Source organism: Pyrus communis, chromosome 5 (genome assembly GCF_963583255.1).
Source record: "Pyrus communis chromosome 5, drPyrComm1.1, whole genome shotgun sequence".
NCBI classification, from domain to species: domain Eukaryota; kingdom Viridiplantae; phylum Streptophyta; class Magnoliopsida; order Rosales; family Rosaceae; genus Pyrus; species Pyrus communis.
This window is the reverse complement of record NC_084807.1, coordinates 4,423,044-4,445,849: the sequence shown is the minus strand read 5'-3', so window position 1 is coordinate 4,445,849 and position 22,806 is coordinate 4,423,044. Positions and strand designations below refer to the sequence as shown.

The 22,806-nt window shown below is 37.9% G+C and overlaps 2 protein-coding genes across 6 annotated transcripts; both read right to left on the bottom strand.

The window, feature by feature from the left end:
- Positions 1–2,154: 2,154 nt before the first annotated feature.
- On the bottom strand, positions 2,155–6,228 carry LOC137733729 (uncharacterized). 2 transcript variants are annotated; one of them, XR_011068526.1, is made up of 5 exons: positions 4,878–6,228; positions 3,503–4,783; positions 3,264–3,378; positions 3,109–3,188; positions 2,553–2,691 (listed from the first exon to the last, which is right to left on the bottom strand). XR_011068526.1 is itself a non-coding variant. In XM_068472893.1 (4 exons), the coding sequence occupies exons 1-4, from the start codon at positions 5,547–5,549 to the stop codon at positions 2,456–2,458; spliced, it is 2,304 nt and encodes a 767-aa protein (XP_068328994.1). In that variant the 5' UTR covers positions 5,550–6,228; the 3' UTR covers positions 2,155–2,455. The 2 variants fall into 2 exon arrangements, 1 of the variants encoding a protein (XP_068328994.1); XM_068472893.1 differs by lacking the exon at positions 3,109–3,188 and having other exon boundaries at positions 2,155–2,691.
- Positions 6,229–7,859: 1,631 nt separating this feature from the next.
- Positions 7,860–22,605, bottom strand: LOC137733452 (ABC transporter D family member 1-like). 4 transcript variants are annotated; one of them, XR_011068485.1, is made up of 26 exons: positions 22,274–22,601; positions 21,574–21,868; positions 19,018–19,242; positions 18,181–18,378; positions 17,574–18,028; positions 17,239–17,365; positions 17,078–17,156; positions 15,864–16,102; positions 15,426–15,730; positions 15,212–15,320; positions 14,921–15,079; positions 14,123–14,222; positions 13,727–13,835; positions 13,048–13,138; positions 12,332–12,456; positions 12,043–12,192; positions 11,882–11,954; positions 11,359–11,539; positions 11,123–11,281; positions 9,856–10,032; positions 9,527–9,763; positions 9,204–9,367; positions 9,051–9,103; positions 8,825–8,903; positions 8,422–8,618; positions 7,860–8,281 (listed from the first exon to the last, which is right to left on the bottom strand). XR_011068485.1 is itself a non-coding variant. In XM_068472604.1 (25 exons), the coding sequence occupies exons 1-25, from the start codon at positions 22,333–22,335 to the stop codon at positions 8,532–8,534; spliced, it is 4,023 nt and encodes a 1,340-aa protein (XP_068328705.1). In that variant the 5' UTR covers positions 22,336–22,605; the 3' UTR covers positions 7,860–8,531. The 4 variants fall into 4 exon arrangements, 2 of the variants coding, with proteins under 2 accessions (XP_068328705.1, XP_068328704.1); XR_011068487.1 differs by having other exon boundaries at positions 7,860–8,277; XM_068472604.1 differs by having other exon boundaries at positions 7,860–8,618; positions 9,856–10,017; positions 22,274–22,605.
- Between the last annotated feature and the right edge of the window lie 201 nt (positions 22,606–22,806).

Sequence of the window (22,806 nt, the reverse complement as noted above, 5' to 3'; positions counted from 1 at the left end):
AATTCTGTCAGATGCTAGTGCCGAGTCCCAAGTCACACAAAAGTGATTAGCATTCGTGTCGTGCTGTAGAATTTGTAATGAGAGAATCTTTAACATATTACCGGCTTGAGCTGCGTTGTATGCTTACCATCCTGGGCGGAGGAAACCGGAGAAGAGATTCCAGAAGCTCAGGGAAAAAGGACATCACAATGGCCGCAATTTGGTGGCCTGGCCGTACAATGTGAAGCAGATAAAGCACGTCAATTTAAAGTAGTAGAACCAGAAAAACTTGTCAGCGCGCCAAGTGAACCCGATCATTGAAAAGAGGATGAGACTATACGCCGGAGTTTGGATTGCAACGTAGACTGTCTCAATCGCCACCTGCAGGGCGTAAGAGTTTTACTATGTATCTCTCCGGCAGATGAACTTGCCTTTGATGAACTCATGCATCAACTTTCCTAGCTAACTTGGGTTGATATCAAGGTTTCGGCTTCTTTTACCTGAGCAAAAGCATAGAGCAGCGGAGAGTACGTCCCTGCTGCTCTTTTGCGGTAAAATGCTGTTCTTTCAACTTTGCACTGAGCAGGGCCATATCGAATATTTTGGAGCCCTTGTGCGAATTTAATAAAAAGGTCTTCCTTATTTAAAAAATAATAATTTTTTTGGACAATATATTCAAACTTAGTAGGTCTGTTGTGCAACAAATACGAAAGCAAGGTCTATTGTGCTTGATTCATGTTATGTATTACGTTTGATCTCCTTTGTTTCAGAAAATTAGTCCGAAAATAATACCAACTACGGTCAGAAAGAGCCGGATGGCATTGTATGCATAATTACTTCAGTACGACAATTAATGAGAGTTACTTGCTTGACATTTAAGATTCCATGCAAATACACATATTTGATCATATGTAATGAACTAAATCTCTATTTAACATCTACACACTCGTTTTGTGGATCCTCGCTAATGAATTTAAGATTGGCCATGCACCCCCTTATCAGACAATACAAATATAGTATACAATCACATAAGAAAATGAGTCTCTAACTTATCTGTTAAGCTTCGACCAAAAAATAAATAAATAATTCTTATCTCTGAAAGTTATTTCCTCCAAATGTACAGATCATTAATATAATCTTAATAGAGTTATCCACGAACTCACCAAGGAGATTTTTTAATTAATTTATGTATGATGATCTTGCCGGGTAATTAGCTTATGTGACTTGTGGCAAAAGCGTCCTATACTGGTTTAAGAATTCCAACTCAACTCATGTCCTGATACATAGAACCTTGAAACCTGGCAATTTCTCGTATTACAAAGTCAGCTAGGTTTTCTTCCAAAGTACTGGTTTCCAAAAAAATTTATATACAATAAAATGATGTTTTATTCTAAAGTATTGGGTTTGAAATGCATTTATCTAAAATGTAATGTTATCGAAAGCACTAGTGGAGCTAGCTACCGTAGGCTATAGCCGAGCTTGCAACCTTTTTTTCCGTCAAACACAACCACAATTGTTATTTGCGCTTAAAAAAATCTAATTGGGCACTTCTAATTTTTTATTATATGTATAAAAAAAGACACTCTTATGATAAGTACATAATTAGATTATTCGAGTGCCAATAATAGTAGCCTAAAAAAAGTTTTAACAAAGGTGGTTAAAATTGAGGGCCCATAGAACTCCAGGCCTTGTGAACATAGCTTGTCTCGTAATTTTATTTATTTTTTGAGCAATAGACATATATACACTTGACTTATAAAAAAAATCATTAGATCATAATACTAAATGGCAGCACTCCCATAATTTTGAAGTTCAAAAGTTCTTTTTTAGAGTTAAGTACGTTCCAAACTTTCACAGGTGATTCCAAATTTGTTATAACATTTTAAGATATTCCAAATAGCTACCTAACGTTTTTAAAAATAAACGCTCGCTAGGTCAGACATTAAGTCATGACATCACTAACGTAACTGATGGTGTCATTAATGTTAAGTGATGGTATAAACAAATAGTGAAATTAATTTTTTGAATCCATAAATTAACCCTTTCTAGTCAAACAAAATGCCAACAATTTGGGAACATAAAGCTCCATAAATAACGTGAGAAAAAAAGCCCGCTTCAGTCTGTCAAGGTCATCATCAAAATGTCAGTAAAACTTGATCATGAGCACCCAAAACAAGGTCAAATTTTGCTATATTTTCACTTTTCTTTTTTTCTTTTTTTTTTTTTTTTACACCCCCAAGAAAATCGACTGTTTCGACTCGTACACTATCTGATAATTCGACGATGTGAGGTTCTAACAATACAAATGTACATCCAATTAAAACCTGTACAAAATTATAGCACTTAATCCATGACCTGTCTTCCAAAGGCTTCAACAACAGCCATGCGGGGGGCACCAACGGCTGCAAAATCCTTCCTGTAACTAGAAAACTGTTATTTCCGACTCTCATCAGGATTCAGAAACCACCTAAATTGGTCAATCAAGTACATAATCAGCAGCGGCATCCGGTGATCCGAGAACTAGGGCAGCTTCAGCGATTCTAAATGCCATCGTCGCTTTATAAGTTACCAAATCTGCATTCTGCATGAGTAACTGAGCCCGTTGTCGTTTGCGGATAGCTAATTCCACAGACCTCTCGGCCGCAGCTTTCGCTTCTTCAACTTTATACACAGCATTCTGCTCTTGCATCGCATCTTGTTCCGCAGCCATAGCTGTATATCAATACAAGCTCAGATATACAGTTCTCATAGAATAAAAAGCCAAGCTGAGAAATCAGATCTTTTACACAAACAAAACAGATACATTTAAACTGGGGTAATAAAAATCCATAAATTGCTCATTCCACCCACTTCTCTTTCAAACCCCTAATCGAAATACCTTTGCCCAAACCCGAAGTCAAGGTTTTATTTTCCTTCAGGGGGTGTAGCTTATGTTATTTTATTTTATGCTTTCAAAAGTTTGTCCTTCTATGTAGCTCATAGGAAGAAAAAATTGAAACTGAAAATTAAAAAAAAAAAAAAAAAGGGGGCAGGATTAGCATTATGATGGATTCTATGAGCGACACTCGACAAAAATTGATGCGGGTACTTATAAAAACTTCAACTGGTTTCAGAAGTTTGAGGCCTCACATGATATCAAGTGTTTGTTGCAGGCACTGGGATGCTGATGAATTAATTAAAATTCAAGTGCCAATGCCATGTAGGCTACCCTGTAAATTTTATATTAAAAAGGATAGTAAAACTCACTGTACAACTAGGATTGTGCAATAAGAGATTTAAATTACCTTGCAAGAAACTTGGTTGTTTTCCTCTACCAACTTGACTCGGCTGTCGCTTGAATGATCTTCTCCTGCGCATAATAGGCTTTGGGTCTAGCAGAGATCTCTTCGACTGATACGCCTGTTAAAAAAAAAGGGTTCAGTAATGCGAACAAACAACCTAGTTATAAGAACTTAAAAATGCAGATCAGATTTACTCGAGAACTACTCTAGCAAAAGAAAATGAAGCATAATGTGGCATGTACCTGGAACACCCTAAGCAGTGATGATACTCGCTTCTGCTTCCGTTTATTCATCCAATACCTATATACAGCCTCTATTACTTCCCTCCTTCCCATCTCCGGACAAAGATTTGCAGCTGGATTGTTGTCAGAAAAATCATATGGTCTATAATAAAATGCCTTCTCGATTGCATCGACAATTAATTCAAAGTTATCCTCGGAAACATGGTCATCAAGTTCATCCTCAGCAAAAAAGTCACTGTTGAACTTCTTCAGCCACTCCTCATCATCAGAGTCCATGTCATAATTTGCATTTCTCTTTTTCATGGCTCTAGACAACTCATCATCATTCAGAGATATGTATGAATCGGGCCTGTGGAAAGGAGCATGGTGACCATTTGCATATCCTGGGACTCCATGCACACCGGGCACGGGGATGAACTTCACAGCTGGAGATGGGACAGAACGACCAGAGCACTCCTTGTAAAGGTCCTTGAAAATATACCAATCAGATTGATTGGGAAATTCTAGCTTCCAACTATTTTCCCCATTATTATCCGCAGACCACATTATAAAATTCGTAAGACGGTTTTTAGAGAAGGGCCTCATTACTTTCTCTGCCTTGTGGGTGTAACGGGTTAATCCATCTTTCTTGATCACAAGAAGCCGCTCTCCAGATGAAGAGGTTTCTAACATGACAGTTGCTCCATCTTCCCTGTAACATTTGCCCGCTTCAGTGATCAATATATTTGCCGAGCAACATGTAGAATCTAAATCCCGTGCTGATCTCTCCATGGTTGAACCGTCTTCTATCAGGTTACCTACAGGGGAAGTTGGAATTGACTTCCTCCGCTTGTTATTAGAGGCTACAGAAGAAAAAGGGTGGCCATTCTTCATAGAACTGAATAGCTCAGAAACTAAGGCTCCATTGGGCTTCCGTAAGGCAACCAGCGAAGGATTTCTAGATCGCCTTGTCCTCAATGAACTCCGCCTCTTCTGAGTACCACGGGAAGTTAAACTATTCCTATACTGTGAGTTTTTACAAGGTAATTTTGTAACTCTGGCACTAGAATGCGAAACCGGTGTGCTTTCAACACAATCAACTTCTTCATCATAGTCATCATCACTTTCATGCCCATCAATCTGATTGTTTACAGTTAGCTGACATTTATATCGGAGATGCATGGTGATATGCATGTCCATAAAACAAAAAGGAACTGCAGAAAAGTCCACAGAAAACAATGGAATAAACTGTTTGGCCCCAAATAACTTGCAAATTCCAGAGCTCCTACTACAAGATCGAACCTGCAACACATTTTAATAAATCAAACTAATGACCAGCCAGATACTACACTATTTTCCCAATCAAATTTATATGTGGTAGAAAACCGCCACTTACCCGCGAGAACTGAATGCCACAGGAGGAAAAAAAGCTACCAATTGGCTCTGATGCAAGGAATTCAGAGAGCTCAGTCAATCCCAGACTAGCCCTCGTCATGCACACAAAAACCGAACACAAAAAACGAGCAGACCAGTATCTCCGACTGCACGAAGACTCAAACGAAACACAAAGCGCTTCGGGGGACACAACACCCACTTGGGGATCCAGCTCCCCGCTCGTCTTCCTCCTCTGCCTCCGTACAAATCTCCGCCCATACATTCTGTCCTTGGAACCACCTTCCTTCTCCACATCCGCAGTGGTGCGCTTCCTCTTTCGGGCGTACACAATCCCATACATCTTCTTCTGTTTAAGCTCATCTGCCAAAAGGTCATTACTTTCAGGCTTCTTAGCCACTGGAACTTTCGAAACGACGGGGGTTTGCTTCGAACTCCGGATGTGGTGGCTCCCGGGCCATCTCTTGGGCTTTAAAGAAACAACAGAATGACTGGCACGGCTTTTCATGACTTTGAGCCAGTCCTCATCGCCACGGTGGGCCCTCTCGAGCTTGGACTCGGACGATTCGGGCCAGAGGCGGCGCCCGGACCGCAAAACCCGAGCCCCGTCCACACCGCCCTTGGCCATCCCCATCCCGAAAACCCTCGTTGTCCGCCTCCTCTCCACCGATGGCATTTCCGTGCTCAGATTCCGGAGCAACACCACTCTGGGCGCACTCCTCCTCTTCCTCCTCCTACTCGACTCGCTGAGTCGACTCAGCCCCAGACTCGGGGAGGGAGTACTCAAGGTTGGGGAAAACGCGGAACCCTATGTACTCGGTCTGACTCGGAACTCGGAACGAGTTGGGTTCATTAATTACAAGAAAAAAAAGAAACTAACAGATTTTTCTAATTATTCAGAAAAAAATTATCAACAACAAAAAGAAAAGGAAAGTGTTTGGCGGTTGAGAAAATGAATCAGAGAGAGAGAGAGAGAGAGAGATTAACAAGTACGATTAACAAGAAGTACACAACATCAACAGAAAAACAGAGAGAGAGAGAGAGAGAGAGGGAGAGACTAATTTACAGGAGACGCAAACCAGATCTAAAACTAAGAGAGATAAAGTAGAGAGAGAGGAGAGAGAGAAAGCGGGAGTGCTGGAGGGGGCGGGCTGGTATCGGCTAGGGTTTATGATAAAAAGCCACAAGCGGAAAGAGGGGGGAAAACCAATCGCCGACTCAAGTTAACCGTTGGATGGAAGATGAACGGTTGGGATTGCGATTTATTTGTTGGTTTTTATAGGGATTCGATGGCTCCAATGAGAAAAAGGAGGAGAGAGAAAGAGGAGAGTGGGTGAGTGAGGAGAGAGGGGGAGGAAGAATACTGAGACCGAGGGGAGAGAGGGTTGATATTTTACGTTATGTGGGTGTGTAATTACTGAAATGGGCTTTTGATGTGACGGGGGGATGGGGGGAAATTTTAATGGTTTGTGTGGCGGTGTTTGGTCTTTTTGAAAATATATTTTAATATAACAGATATGATACCTCACGTATCATTATATAAATAATAAGATATGTATGTTAAAAAATTAATAATTTAAAAAATAAAAATTTTCATCATTTTTATTAAAATACGTATTATATCGCTTAAGTTATTGTTACAATTAAAAATTTCTCGTCTTTTCGGCACGCAGGGATTTCGCATATTTGGCGGTAAAAAGCAGCGACTGTTGCCCCCGTGAATCCGGGATTTAAACTTCGTAAATCGTGAAGGGGTAAAAATTAGAAAAAAAATAATAATATTAAACATCATTGAATGATAGAAATAAGGAGATGGATTGTCTGTCTTCTATTTTCATACTCTTCCCATATCTTTTTGTTTGTGTGGTCACAGTTAAGCCACGTCAACATTTTATATTTCTATTACTTTTGGTTTTATTATTTCTATAAAAAAATTAATATAAAATGTTAACGTAGCTTAACTGTGACCACACATCACAAAAAGGCATAGGAAGAGTATGAAAATGGGAGAACAGACAATCCACCTCTTAGAAATAAATAACTGAAAATGAAATAAAAGATTTAAATAGTTATGAAAATTAAATTTTGGAACAATGCAGAGCAAGTTAGAATGAGGTAAAAACTTCAAAGAATCAAACTTGATCAAATTTTGTTGTTGAGTTGGGTCGATTCCTTATTTAATTACGTTTATTGTTTTCGTTTATTTAATCATCACAAAATTAGATTGTGTTAAGTTGGGTTGAGTTGGAAGAATCGTCTTTTTTTCTCTACTATGATAAGGGTAATGCTAGGAAAAATAAATTTACAAATTAAATTATATGTCACCAATAAGACGAAGCATGTTTATCAATGTTTAAGTAATAAAGCAATCATCAACTTCCATGTCTTAGTTTCCACAACTTTTTCTACAAAATTAGTCTCTCAAGCATTGCCCCTACGATAATAATCATGTTTGTTATTTTCTTTTCATTTATTCACTATGATGGCCAGAATGGAGAGGCGTATAAAAAAAAACTAAAGTGTATGAAATTTGTTCGAAAGATATAAATTAGAATGGTGGATACAGTGACTTTAAATGTGCTTGAAATTACTTAGATTTTGAGGCTGATGGTTTTGGATATGTAAGTTTAGATGTCCTAAATATTTGATGTGTTTGTTTCGTCTTCCAAGATAACTATTAGACTGCGAAAGTAGGTACAAGTTCTTGAAATAAAACACTCAAAAGCATTGATATTACCTTACCAACTCTTGGGTGGAAATTTTTTTCCAAGAGCCCAGTATTCACGCAATAACTCCACATGTCATAAAATAAGTGAAGAGACTCACCTCCTCTTGCATTATGACATGTGAAATAGCGGTTGAATACCAGGTGCTTAGAAAAATCTCTCCACGCGAGTTCAAAGACACTACCACATAAACAGGCACCGAGCGAAAAAATAAGTTGATATCACATTGAACACTGAACATGAAATAAGCAGATGAGGACAGTTCGAATATGGCAGGGTTTCAATTACGAGTGAAAAGAAACTTTATAAGTATTACCTCCCCAAACTCCCCAAGGAGGAATTCCAGAATTCCTTAACAAAGCAAGACGGAATGTCAAATGAACCCTTGGTACAAAGAAGCAAACAGCACGGCGAAGCGAAAAGCGTGGAGGACGCTGCTACGACAGAGATGCTCAATGACACATTATTTCTTTTCTTCTATATGGAGGCTCATCAATATGATTAAATTATGAATTCTTACATCCCAAACTTTGGGAAAATTGGGGGAAAACTGTACATATTAAATTTCTTTCACCTTTCACCTACCCAGATTATTACACTCCTGTATTCTCCAATCTTATTGTCCACATTTCGACAGTAATGCCCCAGTAAAACGAAGCAATCGGCTTTTCCTTCAGGCTACCTGTCACGTACGGGCAAAGAAACACAGCTAGCTCTAAGACAAATAAATTTCTCTGGATGGGAAAACCGGCTTTGGCTTTCCTCTAATGGACTTCTAAGATGTATTACAAAGGGTAGGTCTCGAAAAATAAACCATCTTACACTGTACAAAGGGTTAACTGCAGATGCCAAGCATGGTCAGCTCATTGCTTTATTGAACGTAGCTCCCAGTACCCTAGTGGACCAATGGTTCGTGATTCCGGCATGTCAACTCATTGCTTTATTGAACGAAGTTCCCAGTTACCCTCACCATCAATGAACCGTAATTCCAGGGAATGGAACGGTATTAGAGCAGGACGCTGAGAACACGTGAAAGCAGAAAACAATAAATAAAGTTTGTGACTCAAGACCTACCCTATGGTGCTAAATTTTGAGAACTAACTCACACTAATATCCGGCAGAGAGGCTCCAACAATAAAACCAGATTAATGTCCTAAAAGGTTCATCTCATGTACACCAAAATGCAGAATGATATACAGCTACATATAGTTATAGAAGTACTTACTTGTGAGGAGGTAACAACTGTGATATTCATGTCTTTCGCGAGCCGATAAAGTTGTTCTTCGACATCAACGCTCGTAGCACTGCCAGTTGTTCAAGAAATAGAAAAGGATAACGGAAAAAGAAGAAAATGTAAGAAGAAAAATTGTGTAGAAAAGATATTAGATAATGACAGACATCTCTTTAAAGTGAAAGAAGAGAACAAACAAATGGGGAGTTATGCCACATACTTGGTGCATTCATCAAGGATCGCAAATTTAGGCTTGTGGAAAAATAAGCGTGCCTTCAAAACGTAAGATATCATGTCAGACAACATAGAAATCCTTGAAAGAAAATAAAACAAATTGCTGCTCAAGAAAGACTTGAGACTCATATTATCATACCATGCCCAATCTCTGCTGTTCCCCAAGAGAGAGTGTGTCCTCCCAATTCAGATTCGCATCCCAACCACCTTCCTCCCTTTCCAAAAGATAACTCAATCGAACATTCTCCAGAATAGTTCTTAAACGCATGTCTAGAATATTGGTGTTGTCAGAAATTTCTTCACCTGAATTAGAACAATTAAAATCTTCAAAACCTGGTAGTTGAAAAGTCATTTATTTCCTAGGGTAATAGCTAGCACTTATATCTCATAATCCAAAATGAAACATATGACCCATATTAACCCACATCTATATAAGAGAAGAAATTTCTGAAAGAAATTTACCTTCTCGATACAACTTCAATGCCCTTAACTCAGCCTCCTCACAAGATAGAGGATAGATAATTTGATCCCTGAGTGTTCCCAAACATGTATACGGTCGCTGAGGAACATAAAACACTCCACAACCAGAACCAATATCTTCCTTAACATGTTGTGACGGTTGAGAGATTCTTCCACTCGTGATGGGCCAAAGACCTCTAAGAACTCTAAAGACAGAACTTTTTCCACTCCCATTTGGACCTTTAAGAATCGCATACTTCTCAGTTGTAGATTCCACAGAAAATTTAAGAAATAGTAATATGTGAAAAAAGAAAACAACGTTAAACACTAACCAGTAACAAGCAAGCTTTTCCCAGGTACTATATCACATGTTAACTTCCTGGCCAACATTTTCTGTGATGGGGTGATAATATTAACTTCAGAGAAGGTAATGGCATCTTCAGAATGAAAATCTCTCCCCTTAGATGGTGACAGAGTAACAGTTTCGGAAGCCCCTGAATAACCAACAACTATGGATGCATGAATGAAGAAATGTCAGATAACTCTAAAAATACCTACATTATTTTATTCTAATAGATTTATCTTATACAATAATAAAAGAATATTCACTTGGCAATTTAAACATACAAGAAGCATATACTCAATAATGAGAAAATCAGAAAACAGGCTTGGACAAAGGTACATATGCACAATTCATCTATGCGGTGGTAAGATCTTTATATTTTTTTTCAAAAATATCATTTAGGTCATTTGTACATATGTTTCAGTCACAGAAGCCACCATCGCCAAAGGCATTAAGTTGTAAATAGCATAATCTTGTTTGATCAGTATACTTTTCTAGTAATGGAAAGTTCTCAGCTCTAATGCACCAGCATGATAAGTACTCTCTATCCCTACAAAATGCTGACTATTGACCATATGTCAATACCCTGTTATGCTTGTTTTTTCTGCAAGACCATCAGTTTACCATATGCTTTGCCCCATAGAAGACAGCAACCATCACATAACAGGTAACTAATTGGAACATTAAAACTTAAAATATACACTAAGGCACAAGTAATGGGGGAGTAGCAATAGCACCATGCCTTTTTCTTTTGGGCTGGCACATCGACTTTACCATGCATCAGCCACTATCTGTCGAATTACAATGGGGGCCAAACTATGTTGGTCTAATTCTCATTAGAACCCATAATACCCTTGGGCAAGAACAGGCACAAAAGTAAGTTTCTCTATTACAACCTGGATAATAGGTTCTAAATGGAAACAAACCTCTCACTAAGTGGGACTAAGGATGCCCACATATGAATCTTCCCAGACCCCAAACTGTTGGGAGACACAAGCAGATAACCTTTTCTTTATCCATGGTATTCACATCTAAAAAGAGATTCACGGAATGGATCTTGATTGCTACACTCAAAAGGATGGTTACCATCTGACTATGTAACAAAGTGCTCAAGAAAACCTCTCTCAATGGCTAAAAAATGATATACCATTTGTATAGATCAAATTCGTAAATGTGGTTGTCATTGAGTGGGGAAGATGAAAATCAATAGGAAAATGATGCGATTGTGACATGATTGTCGAACATAGAAAACATACCAGATTGTGCAACATCTAGAAGCTCTTCAAGCTCAAAAATTCTGTTGATGCCGCCAGACAGTTCAAGGAACTTCCTATGCAATTCCAGAATGTCGCCGAAAGCTAAAAAGCTTTGAGATACAACAGATGCTAAGAAACGCAATGCATGTGCCAGCTCACCTGAAAGTGTTATAACATGTGAGAGAGAAGAGAGATTATTATAAATGCATCTATATCATAATCATAAATAAACCCACCTTGAGTGGATATCAATGCTCGGTCTCCCTTGTGTTCCATGGCATATAACAAGCTCAGCCCCCATGTCACATTATGTGGAAGTTGTTTTGTGGTAAAATCATCCAGAATACCGAACAACCACTTCTTCTTCAAAAGAGACGAGGAGTGATCAAGAAGTTCCTTGAACTTAGATTCAACCATCTGTTTAGTAATATAAATGTGAATCCGTTAAATTAAATTACCATGCATACATAAGTGGGCACTCAAAATACAAACGTTGCACAATAACGTTCAAATTTATTTCTAAACTCGCATTAATTTCAAATTTTGGTAATCAATATAACTGAGTCAGAGATGAAACAACTCCTACATATTGTCATTTGGAAGAAAATAGGCATTTGATTTGTTTTTCTTTCCTTCATTTTTTATTCAAGAACAAAGGGATACCGAAGAACACTTTATGAAGACAGTATGACTTGCACCATTTCAAATTATATATGATATTATGATTTGGACCAAGATTGAGGATTTCAAAAGGCTTACAGCTTTTTCTCTAGAACCACCTCCAAAGAAAGCAACAGACTCGGCATGAGCACGCAATCTTTCATGCATAAACCTAAGTCATGAGAGATATCATATCTGAGATTCGCATTTACCACAAATGACTCAGCATCAGCAATATAGGAATCAGAAACTAAAGTTACCTGAACGTTCCTTCAAGTTGTTGTTCTTGACTCACTAAATCACCAAATTCAGGGGTAACAGCCCTCAGAAAACCTAGACCCAGTAACATATAAGCATATAATATAGCAACTCCCATCCGCCCCGTCAAAAGCTTCATTCTCCAGGTGAACCTTATAATACCAGTAGCACACAAAAGTAAGAACCAAGGATAGAAGAAGCTAGTCCAACTTTCAGAAAGTTCAACAAAGGATAATAAAAGAAACCGAGCCTTGCACAAATTTCAACATGGCTAAAGAGCTCAGAGCTCACCAGAGAATGTCCACAGATGGCTTGACCATTCCTGTAACCAGTCCCGACAAGTCAGAGGTTAACTTTTCTAGGTCCTGAGTAATTCTCTGATCTGCATCTATCTTCTTACTTGACATGTGGAAGACCTACAGCGTATATATTGACAGAATTGAATATCATTCTCGTACTTTTGACTAAACATCTTTAAAAAAACATACAAATTGCTGCCAACTGAACAAAATAATATGAGCATGTTAAATCATTTAACGCTGCTAGACAACTTCAACGAAGGAAAGATGAGGATATCCAAGGTAAAGTAGGAGTAGCCGAAATTGAAGGAAAGATGAGAGAAAATCGGTTACGGTGGTTAGGACATGTGCAACGAAGGCCTACTGACGCTCTGGTTAGAAGATGCGAGTACACGACAGAGGTCCAAAAGGCCGAAGGGGTAGAGGAAGACCTAGGAAGACTTTGGAAAAGACTCTAAGAAAAGACTTAAGAGTACTTAGATCTAACGGAAGACATGACACAAAACCGAGCGCTATGGCATTCTAGGATTCATATAGCCGACCCCAGTTAGTGAGAAAAGGCTTTGTTGTTGTTGTAGACAACTTCAACCAACAGTTTCACAAAATTCTCAAAAAACAAAAAACAAAAGGAAACAGAATTAAATGAACATCAAAGAGACCTCCAAGGGAAAAACAAAACCCCTGATCAAATAATTTCGGTAAGGCTACCTTGTAAAATGCATTATTTCTCAAGTAGTTCTTGAGTAAATGTTGTGTTAAACGGATCCTCCACCCAAGAGCCAGCCTGGCTGTCAAGTGCCTGTGCAACAAAAACATAATTCACATTACCATAAGAGCATTGTCACTTGTCATTTAGTTCCTTCGCCAAGATTTAAACACGCATGTAAAAATACATATGCTAAGAGAACCCTCAGGTTGTGGCATACATGGAGTCTTGTGATTAGACCCCCTTCAAGGATCATCCCTACAATTGATAAGCCAAATCGGATAGGTGAGTCATGTTTGTTGACACTCTGTTCATCAACCTATTTGACCACAATTAGGTGACCAAGAGTTTCCAATATGGCTTACCTAGTGAAGGGGGCCTAATAACCTAGTTGACTACGCACAGAATGGGACCAACAATGTTTTCCTCTTTTCCTAAATTGAGGTTCCCTCTGTAGAATTTTTTCTAGACTAAGAACACAAAAGAAAAATATTATGGTTCGGCTTCAACATCTACACTAAAGTAATACAAAAAGTGAACAACTTTTTCCAACAAAGCTCAAAAACTATAAATAATTGAACACAAATTTATGTTTAGATAAACACATAACTCGGGAAATAAAAATTCAGACAAATCTATGTGGTTTAGAGCGTTTTACATTCTATTGAGTTATGAAACTACCTTAAAGAAGGTGCAATGAAAGACGATGCAGCACTCTGAAGCACACTAATGCCAATTAGACGGATAAAGGCTGCCTTATCCTGCTCTAGTACAAATTTCACAGTGGTTCCTGCATAAAATAACCACACATTGGCCATGGAACAGAGAAGTTACAGGAAACAGTTCAGTTTTGGCGCTCACTTGGGGCTTCTGTTGTGTTTTGTTTTATCATTATCTAGCATTTGTATTACTGCTCTGATATTAATTTCTATGTAGTAGCCATACTTGTAACTTTAGTGTTTCAGCAGTAGTTAAATTAAGAAGATAAATAACATGTCTACTCAAATAAATAACTTATAATTTAATTAACCACAGGTTACTCAAATATTCTTGTGCTTACTAAGGGAAGAAAAATACCATTTAATGAAGCAATACGATCTGAAATCCATGTTCTTGATACCACGAGAAGAGCAACTGCAAGCAGTTGTGCTCCTTGTTTATCAAGGACTGTGGGGATCTGGACAAGCGGTAAGGAGTTCAATAAAATAAATATAGCTTCACGATCTTAGAAAATGGTCAGAAAATAGCATGATATAAATAAGGTATGATGGGCAAAGGAAAATGCAGTATCCACATTAAGAATGTACCAGTAACAAGTGATACCTAACAAACAATCATCAAAGATACAATAAAACAGGACAGAAGACTTTTAAAAGATCTGATGTCCCCTCATGTCCCCTATATTGATTTCATGCCACATGTCCACGCACTTAACTATAACGTATCTTGTTAACCTTCCATAAATTAGAAAAATAAAAACTACATTTTAAAAAGAGAAAAAAAACACCTAGCAGCTACCACCGCAATCGCCCACTCAACCCAGACATCGACCCAGTGCAATCACCCACACCACCGGAGGCAACTCCCTCCACTACCTGCCGCCAGCCAATGTGAGGGCCCCAACAGAGGGAACGCAAAAGACGGGGACAGTGGATACTTGCATATGGTTAAAAAAGTACAAGGGACTGCAACTATGTAAAGTCCTATACCCTAAGAGAACAAATCTAACAATTTTCATTTAACAATCCGTATATCTTCATATATATTGAATTTAAAGTGATTGAGAGAATTTAAATGTCACTTTTTGGCCAACAGAAGAACTTTCACATAACAGCCATCTGTAACATGATTAGAAGTAACAATATAAAAACTCACCAGTACTTTGAACATGGCTGCTACTCTCACTGGCAAAGCTCGAGGGGGCCTTTGGAGCTGTGGAACAAATGGAGCTATGGCACACTGATCCTCAGAAGGAGACACTGCTATCACCTCACCAATGTATGATTGTGCCTTCGAATTCGAGATTGTGGAATCCTAGAATTGAATTAACAAACAAATTTGTTAAACAGCTGGTAAATATAAAGGGCATTATATCTAATACTAACATAAAAGTAATAAAAGTAATAAAAGTTAAAAGTAAAAATTAAAAAAATTAAGAACCCGGACCATTTTAATCGTGGTGAATGCACGTTGAACTGTCATTGCATCACTCTGCCTGTTTGACTCAGACAACATCATATTTCTCCCACCTTCATTAAGGAGAGAAGAATCCTCCCTGGAATAGTACGGGGAAATTCTAATAAACAATTCTCTAGTATTTTCAAAATTAGCAGACAACAATAGTGCAAGATAAAAAATTAAAAAAAACCTGCAGTCCAACCTTTTGACCTGAACACTCCAACCACCTTCACCATCCAAGGACAACACCACATCATGAAATGCAACTAGTGCTGGACGATGGGAGATAGTAATGCATGATGTTCCCATTGCTCGAACTTTAGCACAAAAACGTTCCTCCATGTCAGTTGTGACAGCACTCGTGCACTCATCAAGAATTGCAAATTTAGGCTTATGATAAAAAAGTCTGGCCATCCCCAGTCTTTGTTGCTCCCCGAGAGATAATTCATCACCCCAATTTATCTCTTTCTCGGGTGGATACCGGTCTAATAAATACTCAAGGTCAACCTTCAAAACAGAACACACAAATTCCATCCAATAATTATGACAACTATAAAGTTCCAATAAAACCATCTGAATATTTACAACACATATATATAAAGAAATGACAAGGACGAAAAGGATAAAACGGGAAAATCACATTTCTCAATAACTCCACCATTCCACTGTGTGTGAGTGGTTCATCCTCTTCATCCGCAGTAAGAGGATAAATCAACTGATCCCGTAGTGTTCCAACAGCTGTGTACGGTCTTTGTGGAACATAGAAAATTTCTTTATTGAGATCAGTTCCAACACCAGGTTTCACAATATGGCCAGATACCAAGGGCCAGAGCCCTCCTAGAACTCGGAAAAGTGAACTCTTCCCACTACCATTTGGACCTTCAAGAAGATTTCCATAAAGTATAAGTTCAATGTATTTTCCAACACACTCAAAAATTCAATGTGTCAAAATCAGCAGATATTTTGATGGACACACTCACTCATCCATCTAAAGTAGAGCACGTAAGAATCAGCAGATATTATTTTCTGGTCAAAAAATCAGCAGATACTTTGACATACACACAACAGGGCTTGAAGCACTATTTCTGCACTCCCCTTGACCAAATCCACCCATATTAGGATTACTCATTAATGGTTGATCAAGTTTGATATGTTCACATTCTGAAAAAAGAAGTTACAGTCCTGGAGACGAACTTTAAGAGGGGAAATGCACTTGGCACATACCTAATCACATAGCTGTAGAAGAATACGTACAAACCCAAAATGAGGGATATGAGAAATGGTGCCCTTAACTAGCACCAACTTGTGGATGGAGGCCAAATTTGATTAAACCAATGGATGTTTTGTAATCCAGTAATCAGTAATTACTTCTTGTTAACTCTCTTATTGAAGGGAGAGACTTATATCCCCACAAACAGAATTGGACTCCAAGCCTCCGAACTATTTTTTTCATAACTATGAAACCAAACATACTGATATATTGGCAGCATTTTGATTACTGGAGTTCCACCGGAGGTCCTCTATCCCAATCGTAGTTTTCTTACAAGCCCCACCCCACACTCAGTTAAATAATACAACTTAGCTAGACCCTACCCTTCAAACAACCTACTAGACAAGACCAATCATAACTATCAGAGTAAAAATCAATGTTCCAAATGGAGAGGCTGCCAAACCCTATACAAAAACAATATCATGTAAAAGCAGATATTTTTCTTTTCCACCTAATAATGAAATCGAGCAGATGGTGGCAAGAAACACAAAAGATAAGAATGAATGATGGCAAAGAGATAGGAGACCAGTACAAATAGAACGAGGTGGCACCATATGAAAATAACCTTGAGTCCCAGTACTTACCTGTAATCAAAAGATTAGATCCTGATTCGACCCTAAGTGACAAATTATCCACCAAAACATTACCCGTGGGCGTGACAACCTGGATGGCACCTTCAATGTCAAACCATATAACGCACAAAAATGGTACAACCAATGTAGAAAATTCAGTAAATTATACACACCTTGACACCTGCAAATTCAATGTAATCAGCTTGGCTAAAACAATTTCTGGTCCCAGAAGATTTACTATTAGCCACACTTAGGTCTCTTGATATGGCCAATAATTCATGAATGCGATCGGCGTAACCACTGTAGAAAAAGAAAAAGGAGTCAAATTTGAAACAGTTGGGCATGGGACATGCTTTATGACAATACATAACCATTTAGACCACTTTGAGTGAAATCTCATATTTATAAGAAAATAAAATGCAACTTATCCTATTCATAGAAAGAGTTTCGTTATGGAAATTGCAAGAGTTAGCAGAGACAAATTTCTATTTACAATCTACCCAATTACCTGAGCCGATTTAGCTTTCTTGAACTTATCGAAAGAGTTCCCAAAGACTGAAATAGTGAGATTACGACACTAGTATGATATCTTAAATTGCTTAACATCTCTGCACGGCCTAAAGTTGAAGCGTCGGGCCTCAGATGTCCCGAAAAGAAAGGCTCAATAATCAGTATAACAGCAACTGTAGCACCAAGATACTTCAATAGAAAGTCCTGAATCATGCCAAACCACCAATGGTCATGAAGGACAACACGCATATGCCCAATCAGTGTCTCAAACTTCTTCTTAATATGAGATTCTTCTCTATTCTCTCCACCATAAAATGCCACACTTTCTGCATGGGTCCTTAATCGAGAATGAAGCTGCCGGTACTCCCCTTCCAATTGCTGTTCTTTGGACATTAGTTTCCCAAAAGCAGGAGAAAAATTTCTTATCATGGCCCCAGCCCCTAATACATATGCCTGAAAGGTATCACAACACGTTCAGCTGGCAAACTACAAAAGTCACTATTTACCATCTTAAATTGCAAGTTATGAGAAAGTGATCAGATTGTGCCAAGACATCTATATATGTACCCCTGCTAAGATTCAAAATCAGTGCAATAGATAATTACCAATATCCAGAAGACATATTTTGGACTGGCATATGAACACAACCGCCAAGTATAAAGTACACCATCAGTGACAGCTGTCAAATCATCCTGTACAATTTCACTCAACTCTGAACAGAACTTTGGCACATCACTTGCAATTCGCTGTTCAGGATTTGTTATGCGACCATCAACATGAGACATTTTGTAGTACGCAATATTCTGTGATTCAAACAAGAATTAAACACAACAAAAGAAACCACAATACAAAGAGAAAGCCCAAAAAAAATAATAAAAATGCATACAAATAAAGATTGATATTTTCTTGGTCAGCTTAGGGTGAGCAACAAAACAAATTAAATCAAATTTGCATATTTTTTTATGAAACATGAGTGCCATCTGTTTGGCTACAGCTAAAGATTGTTGACCATTTTATTCCAAACGAAGATCAAAAGTAAAAGCAATCAAACTCGCATGAAAAATTAATATAAGACCATACAAGAAAATTGCACCAGTAAAATAAAATATAACCAATGCTAAAAGAAACTATATTCACTATAGTAAGATTCAAGTCGCTTGGGTGTCTCATTGTTGATGACTTCTTTACAGTTCTTCTGTTTCTCGATGTAATGGCACCAGTATAATAAAATACAACCAATGTTACCCATAATCTAATTTAATCAGACATGAAATTGATATGGTTACCGCATTCGTTGAGTATAAAGCTGTGAAGCCATTTGAAAGAAAATGCAGAGAAGCAGATCAAGGTGAAAGGAAGATTAACTCGCAACATACTATCAAGTAACAAAGATAATAATAAGAAAAACCATATTCCAATATCATTATAGTAAAAATAACTACCTCAAAATAATGGGAATGGATAAGTTTTGTCAATATTTTTCTGAACCGCAGACTTAAGGTTCCTGTGATGTACTTTGAAGTAGAATGCATGGTTGATACAAGAAAACATAATAAAATATTTTCAGAAATCAACCGAAAAAATAACGGCGCACGTCGAAGGAAAGCTGCACGGAAAAGAAATCCTTGGACTTTTGCTAGTCTGTTGCTCAAAGCAGTTCGCAACACCTGCAAGTAATACACGTGGTGAGATAAACATAGATACTTCAAATTGAGAAGACTGACTCAATACATGCTAAAAAATATAGGTGTTTCAGAAAAGCAGGAAATCAAAATTTAGCTTGCATTGCATTAAGAGTCTCTTTTATTCACATCTCATCTAAGAATTAATAATACATTAAACCTTTATTTTAAACATCTAATGATCGTCCTCCAATCAATGTTATAATATACATATTTGTTTCGTATAAAAGTACAGGTGCATGTTATTAGATTGTACGAGGAAAATGGGCATGCAACGGGTGTGCAAGTATATGTATATATGCTTGTTCGAGTGTACTTAGGTAAAAATCATCAATCGAAATGATCAATGTAAATAATATCATGTTAATGAAGTGGGGACTACTTGCAAGACAACAAGGCCAGCTTTTGGATATCTCCATAGATCATACACTTGAGTATGATATACTAAGACCTGGTTTGGTACTGAGGTGATTTTGAAAAAAGCTGCTATCAAAAAAAGTTGGGAGCTGTTTTTGTGCTTGGTAAACACCCAGCTTCAGCTTTTTTTCACAGTTTTGGATGAAAAAAAGCCAAAAACAAGAAGCTGCAAAACCTAGCTTTGAAAAACTGGCTTTTTTTTCACATCTGTTTTACATAAAAGTTTACCAAACACTCTAATACTGTTTTTTTTTTTTTCAAAAGCACTTTTACAAAAAAGTTTACCAAACACTCTGCTGCTTTATTTCACAGCTGCTTATTCTCACAGCACAGCAGAAGCAGCTTTTTTTCAAAGCACAGCAATACCAAACCAGCCCTAATATGGATCAGTTAGCTAGTCAATTGAATAAAGACTGCAAAACAGAGCTAAACAACATGGCAATCATACAATCTTTTGATTTGGTAGTGTTTGGTTTTTGGGGTTACAATTACTTCAAGGAGCAGTCAAAATCTGTACTTTTGGGTTTGAGTCTCTTTTACAAGAAAAAATTCAACAAAGTTGATTAACAAAATGTTCAGCAACTATGCTTACTTTTAATGCTGATAGCACAATATAATTCTTCAACTTGAGACTCCTAGAAGCCTTAATGTGATTCTAAAGATTCTTTACATTTCATTAACATTTTTTTTACTGCCAGGCCACCCAACCCAACTACAAAGCCAATTCAACATAACTATCCTATTTACAAATACTAACACAACCACCATTAACTTTTATTTTCATAGGTCAAAACTACTTCGAAAAGATGATTCACCTAACCAAGTGTTCTCTCAAAAAAAAAAAAAAAAAAAATTAATCCTGTTACTCCTCATCCCTTGTTCCTTCAAAAATTATTATATCCGTCCCCATCCACGCCACCCAAAGATTGCTAACACAGCATATCTCCCTAACACCATACCCCTCTTTCTTTCACCGAATAATAGTTCAAAAGCATTTTTTTTTTATATGCACAGCAATAAGGCGGTCTTTTCTGAACCATATAAGAAGTATTCACCCTCCCATTAGCCATAGTCTAAAGCTCAAGTGTAGATGGCCTTGAGGCTGCTCAAAAGGGTGGAATCAAATAGTTTGGTGGGTCCCCGTAATTGGTGCTATTCAGAGGCCATCTAAGTGAGTGTGCCATAAATGTTCAAGTGTTTACCCTTAACAGCACCAATTTGATAACTAATAATGTAATCCTTCAAGGTTCAAATGCCGACAGTAAGTTAAAAACTTAAAAGTTTGTTGGAGCTACAATACACACAAAAACTGTCAACTAGGTAACACACTCGTTAAATGCTCATAAGTCTGGAATCAAACACTCAGGTGTGTACCCGTAATTGGCCCTATTCAGAGGCCATCTAAGCGAGTCTGCTATCAAGTGCTTAAGTGTTTACCCTTAACAATGTAACCCATCAAGGTTCGAATGCTGACAGTAAACACTTGAATGTTTAAAAGTGTGGAGTCAAACACTCAGGTGTGTAACCGTAATTGGTGCTATTCAGAGGCCATCTAAGTGAGTGTGCCATCAAATGCTCAACTTGTTTACCTTAACAGAAACACTCGTTAATAGAATAAATGTAGTATAATTCCGGAAACGGGGTTGACTGATGAAATTTGAGTTGAAATAGTCACTAAAGATTATTACCAACAAAACCTATTATGAAGAGAAACTCAAGGTGCTTTTCTTCTGTCCACGAGGGGGGGTATTTGGAGCTTGTCCAAGGTTTTTGTACAGTCATATTATAGAGTAATGGCCATTATCCACAACCAAAAACAGAAAACAGAAAGGGTATTAAAAGTAAACGACAAAGTAAATCAAGCATTTTGCATATAATGTTTACAAACCAGAAGCTTACCACTATGGAGAGTAAAGATAAAAGATCCCTCACACCCATTTGGCCCATCTCAGATAAGAGAATTGCAGCAAGGACGTGAAGAGACTTCAATCCCCCTTTCTTACGTGGAGGTTTCTTTAACTTGTGATCGTTCAACAAGGCCTTCTCCGTTGTTTCTTCATTATTTGTTTCTTCATTATCATTAAGCCCATTGTAATGACCATGAAAAGCATGTTTTTTATGGTTTAGTCGCGATCGAACGTATGCAGCCGTCCCACCAGCAACTACGATACCAGTGGCAAGTAGTAAAGTTTTCCTGTGCAGGGATAACATTATCACAATGCCATATCCACCTTCGCATATTTTCCTCAAATCATACAACATTAAGTGCTAAAATATATTTATGCCACTATGAACCACAAAACGCAGAATGGCAAAATTAAAAGAAAAATAATTCAAAATTTATAATCCGGTACAGAATTCGACTATTAAAACATCAAATTAAGACAGAAATCTCGCAGAAAATCGGATCTAGCAAACACCCAGATACCAATTAATCAAAAAACCAAAAACCCATCAAAATTAACCCAGAAATGAACACTACCGATATCATTAAATAGTAAAAAGCTGATGAAATTGTGTAAATCCAGTGAGATTGTGAACAAGAGTCGGTTAATACTGAAAATCTTCGATACAGATTGATCAATTGATAGAATAATACCTCCTCGACGCCATGAAATTGCGGCCATGCTCAGTCAATTGCAGCAGCTGAAGCGACGGCATGGCTGAACCAGTGAAGAATTAAAGATTCGGAAGCAATAGCCACAACTGAGCGGGCGGGCGGGCGGGCGGGCGGGCGGGTTTCAGCTTCTTCTTCCTCTTATTCTGCTCTGCTTCGACCTCTTCGACTCCCGAGCTCCATCCAAATCCAAACGGACCGACATATGAAAATTGGGAAATTGGGAAATTGGGAAATTGTTAAGTAATTGTGACGTATGATGATCATGTATGATTCATGCAGCCTAGGGAAGAGTGCAAAATGTAGCTGTGTGGCTTAATTGGCAATCGCCTTTCTTTGCGTGGACAGTTTGTCCACCCTACCCAACCAACTGGGTCCTCCGCCCCTTACTCGAGCTTCAAATTCGACCCCACCCGAAGTTTTATCGTCCGAAATGGTTTTTTAACTTTTTAGTTAGGAGTGATTATCCTCCGATGATTTTGGGAATTATTATATATCGTGCGGTTATAAATCAT